This window comes from Cupressus sempervirens, chromosome 7, assembly GCF_028749045.1.
Source record: "Cupressus sempervirens isolate cs-2001-9-10 chromosome 7, ASM2874904v1, whole genome shotgun sequence".
Classification (NCBI taxonomy): Eukaryota; Viridiplantae; Streptophyta; class Pinopsida; order Cupressales; family Cupressaceae; genus Cupressus; species Cupressus sempervirens.
The window spans coordinates 7,677,981-7,682,515 of NC_143124.1; the positions used below are offsets into that span (position 1 = coordinate 7,677,981).

The 4,535-nt window shown below is 38.6% G+C and overlaps 1 protein-coding gene across 1 annotated transcript; it reads left to right on the forward strand.

The window, feature by feature from the left end:
• Nucleotides 1-296: 296 nt before the first annotated feature.
• Nucleotides 297-4,262, forward strand: LOC149545144 (disease resistance protein L6-like). Its single transcript, XM_089793698.1, has 5 exons — nucleotides 297-940; nucleotides 1,075-2,137; nucleotides 2,259-2,519; nucleotides 2,634-3,332; nucleotides 3,481-4,262. Exons 1-5 carry the CDS (start codon nucleotides 444-446, stop codon nucleotides 3,928-3,930), a joined length of 2,970 nt encoding a protein of 989 aa, XP_089649824.1. The 5' UTR covers nucleotides 297-443; the 3' UTR covers nucleotides 3,931-4,262.
• Nucleotides 4,263-4,535: the final 273 nt, after the last annotated feature.

Here is a 4,535-nt window from a genome sequence, read left to right on the forward strand (position 1 = left end):
TCTTGTTTCCTTCCTCTATATTCGCTGTTTCTTCGTCACTTCATTGATTGGTCAGTTCATTTCATTGACCACGCCTATTCCTTTTATACTTCTAAAAATCTTTCTAATATCTTTTTCATGTGCACTACTTTTACTCGTTCTTGTCTTTCTTCGTTATTTACTTTGATTTTCCTAATAAACTAGAGGCATACTGCGTTCCTTCCGATCTCTGTGGCCCTCCTATTGTCCCATGTGCGTGAGATGTTTTGGACTGATTCCTCCTATCTTTTGATCTAGTGGCAGACATCACTGTCTCTTACACTCTTTCATCCCTTCTTCGTTTTTTCTTCGTTTCCTCCAATAATTGTATCAAATTCAGCCCACTCTGCTTTGGAAGTTTGGAGAGAGTTTCACACATTCTGCCATTGATATCCACATTCCTCTGCAATTCTCGTCCTGCACTCATGGCTTCCACCTCCTTAACTCCTCCGGCAAGATCGATTGTGTCTCCTAAGTTGTATGATGTTTTCATCAGTCACAGAGGTCCCGACGTCAAACAAACCCTTACCAAACAACTCTATGACCTTCTCAAGGCAAGAGAATGCAAAGCCTTTCTAGATCGTGAAGAAATTGAAGGGGGAGACTCCATTCCTTTTGCTATTGAAAATGGTATACTTTCATCTCGTGTGCAGATAGCCATATTTTCCAAAGGATATGCAGAGTCCTCTTGGTGTTTAAATGAACTTGTTCTTATGTTACAACAAACCGATGCCGTCTTTATTCCCGTCTTCTACAATGTCCAGCCCTCGGAGCTGCGCCACATCGACAATAAGTCACAGTATGCTGCGGCATTTTCTGGGTATCAACAGAAAGGCAGAAATCTTGATAAGTTGGACGAATGGAAAGAGGCCCTCGTATCCGCTTCAAAAATATATGGTTACGAACTCAGATATCATCAAGAGTAAGATAACAATCATACGCCTTGTATTGACTATGATTCTTCATGTTTTACTTCAAGTTTTCCTCCACTACATGACATTCATTTATAGCTTAATAGATTCCATTTCTAATGACATTCTGGGTTTTGGGTTTCAGCAATTTGTGTGAAAAGATTGTATCTCGTGTGGTACAAGTAATTCAAGAAAAGAGAAAGAGTACACACTTGCATGTTGCCAAATATCCGGTTGCACTTGACGAGCTCGTCCAAGATTTTGAGAAATGTTGTTCAAAGACAGCGGGGATGGTGGGAATCTTCGGGCTTGGGGGCTCTGGTAAGTCTACCCTGGCAAAGGAATTGTTTAACAGGAAGCGTTCAGGCTACAATTCATCATGCTTTCTCTCTGATGTGAGAGAATCACATGCCAGAGGTGAATTGCACTGCTTACAAAGGCAGCTCTTAAAAGATCTTTTCGATGGTGATCAAGAGGTGAGGAGTGTAGACCATGGAATTGGAAAGCTGATGGATCATCTGGGACGGGCAAGGCATTTGAATTTCCTTATAGTCTTAGATGATATTGACCATGAGGATCAGATGAACGCTCTAATACCTGAAGGTATGCTGGGCTCTGGCAGGCTGATAATCATTACAACCCGTGACCGGAGTGTGTTAAGGGATGCAGATATCCGTTATAAGATGAAGGAAATGGATACAGATCATGCTAAGGAGCTCTTCTGTAGCCATGCTTTCCATGGAGGTGATACACCCACTGCATATGAGAAATTGGTTAAAAGCTTCGTGACATTCTGCGGAGGTCTTCCGCTCTCACTCATAGTTTTGGGCGCACATGTTTATCGTAGGGATGAGAAATATTGGGAGCAGGTATTGGAAAAAGTGAAGAAAATCCAGCCCAAAGATATAATGCAGAGGCTCAGAATTAGTTTTGATGGTCTGGACAGAGAGGAGAAACAGATATTTATAGATATAGCTTGCCTGTTCAATAAAATACAATTATCTGATTTGAAAAGTAAAGCTATAATAATCTGGAATGCGTCTAGATGGAGCGCTGAGTATGCCCTTCAAACGCTGCAAGATAAGTGCCTGGTTGAAGTGGATGAGGATGAATTTGAAATGCACGATCACCTTCGCGATCTGGGAAGACAAATGGCAGATGAGTTGGGCCCTCCTCGGCTATGGCGCTCAGAACTCCAGCGATCTATGGTGTGTTTCTTCTTTACATTTAAAAAAAACCAAAAAACTATAGAAAACTTTTGTCAAAATCTTTTAATTTATGCGTTTTTGAAAAGTTTTTCTCGCCAATAACACTTACCTTTCTCTGTAGGAAGCAAAAGGATTACAGCAATTATTGGCAGAAGCAAAGGGCAGGTGTTTCGGTCGGTTCACGGATTTGACTGTCGGAAGACACATTACTTATTTTATAGCTGAGACTGGCCTAGTGTGGCTTGAAATGGATCTTCCGGAGGAACCCTTATCAATGAGCATTCCTTCGTGGATTCCTCTACATAAATTGCACATTTTAAGCATTAAGAGAGTGGAAGAATTGTGGAGCACTTTTCAGCAACAGTTGCAGATCAATCCCCAGGTATTTCGCTAACTTTTCATGGAATTAAGTAAGTCTCCATTCATAATATTTGTTTAAAGAAGATCGTTAACTACTGAGAAGCAATTCATTTGTTAATGCAACCGTCAATGCCAGGCCAGCTTCGAGTTGAGAAAGCTGACGATTGATCTCTCTCCCTCTTTGCAAAAGCTTCCAGATTTGATAGGAATGTTCAGTCATTTGGAGGAGTTAGAGATTAGTAATTCACTAGAGAAGACAGACGCAACATCCTTGGCGCAATCAATTAAACAACTTAGCAATCTTAGATCATTAGAATTGGGGGATACGCAGGGTGGCTTCTTCAGAGAGAATTTTGATCTGAGCAAAGGTAGAGATTCAAACAATTCAGATTCTTTTACAAGCAGCCGCATGGATAACCTTGAAACCATAAAACTTATGGGTCTTGAAAATATATCTAGATTGGTAATTAGTGGAGAGATGTGCCCCAGACTTCGATTACTCGAAGTTGGACTTCTGGACAATCTAAAAGAAATGAAGTTAAAGAAGCTAGAGAGACTGACCACTCTCGAAGTGTTTGAATGTACTCAGTTGGAAGCAATATCAGATTTATCTACTCTAAAAGGGCTTCAAACGTTGACACTGGACAACTGTGATGGGTTGAAATGGGTGCACCTTGCTCATCTACATCGTCTGCAGGAAATCGGTATTACGCAATGTCGTGGGCTGCAGAGCGTAGAATGCGAAGAAGAGTTGCCCGGATTGACAAGTCTGGTGATTGGAATTCTTGATGATGGATGTGCATCGTGGGTACGGAATTACATATGTGGATTGAAGGTAGTACTACTTTTCCTTGTCGCAATCAATTTGTTTTTGAGTGGAAAACAAGTATATTCAGTCTTTTAAACATGTGTTTTATCTTTAATATTTTCAGAATAATGTTTTATTATTCGCTCTTTTTACGCTATTATTTTAAATGTTTCAGAAGCTTCCGGTAAAGAAAATCATGCAAATTGTTTTCGAACAGGAGGAAATGGGTGAAGTATCATCGAAATTGAACGCAAATATGTTTACTGAGGTAGTTGGCGCCCACGAAGTCGGTGAGATTGAGATAGAAGAGTATGAAACGTTGAAGATGAGCAGCTCATCGAGTGCAATCACTATATATGCTTTTCTCGTAAAATCACGGCGTAAACGTTGGCCTAGACTATATTTTGATTCAGCGGATGAGATATGTTTCAAACGTGGAAGGCATGGCTTAATCACAGTTGTACTCACCCAACATGATATTGAAGGTGGCCTAAAGGACGTGAGAATAAAGAAGGGATTTAAGGTCACACTGAAAACTGGAGAAGAAGGGAAAGCTTTAACTGTATTGCAGAGAATTGCTGATCGACTGTATCCACAAAGTACGGTACCAAATGTTGTAGCCTGACAATGAAATAGGGTTTTCTTAATAGTTCTTTCCCTATAGAATTCTAGAACTAGCATCTTATTAGATATTATTTAGTGGTTTCTGCCATCTTTGCCTAAATAAAAGAAAAAAAGTACCGTACCAAATTTAGTGGCAAGTGACGTGGTAAAGCAGAAGAGGCAAAAGTATTGAGAAGTATGGTCAACTGGTAGAGTCCATCATCTTTGTCTTATCGCAGTGAAGGATTTCCAATATTTCCGAGTATAGCATTTACTACTTTGTTTGTAAGGCATGGAATTTTTAAAATTGGTGGTAGGTATTTTTAAATTTTAAAGAATATAATCGTATAAATAGTTTTGTGCCTCAATTTCTATATAATTTTTATAAATAATTTAAAAAAAAATAATTTTGCATTATAAAGTATTTATCAAATGATTATTCAAGGTAATATTATATTCATTATTATATTAATTTTATTTGGTAATCTTAGGTTTAATTCTTGTACAATTTTTTTAATTCATAATAAAAATTTATTTCAATCATTCTTATTATAAGGAAATATAGAAGTGAAAAACTATTCCACTTTTCTTTGGGAAAAAGATTCTATGTACACTACCAAATACATA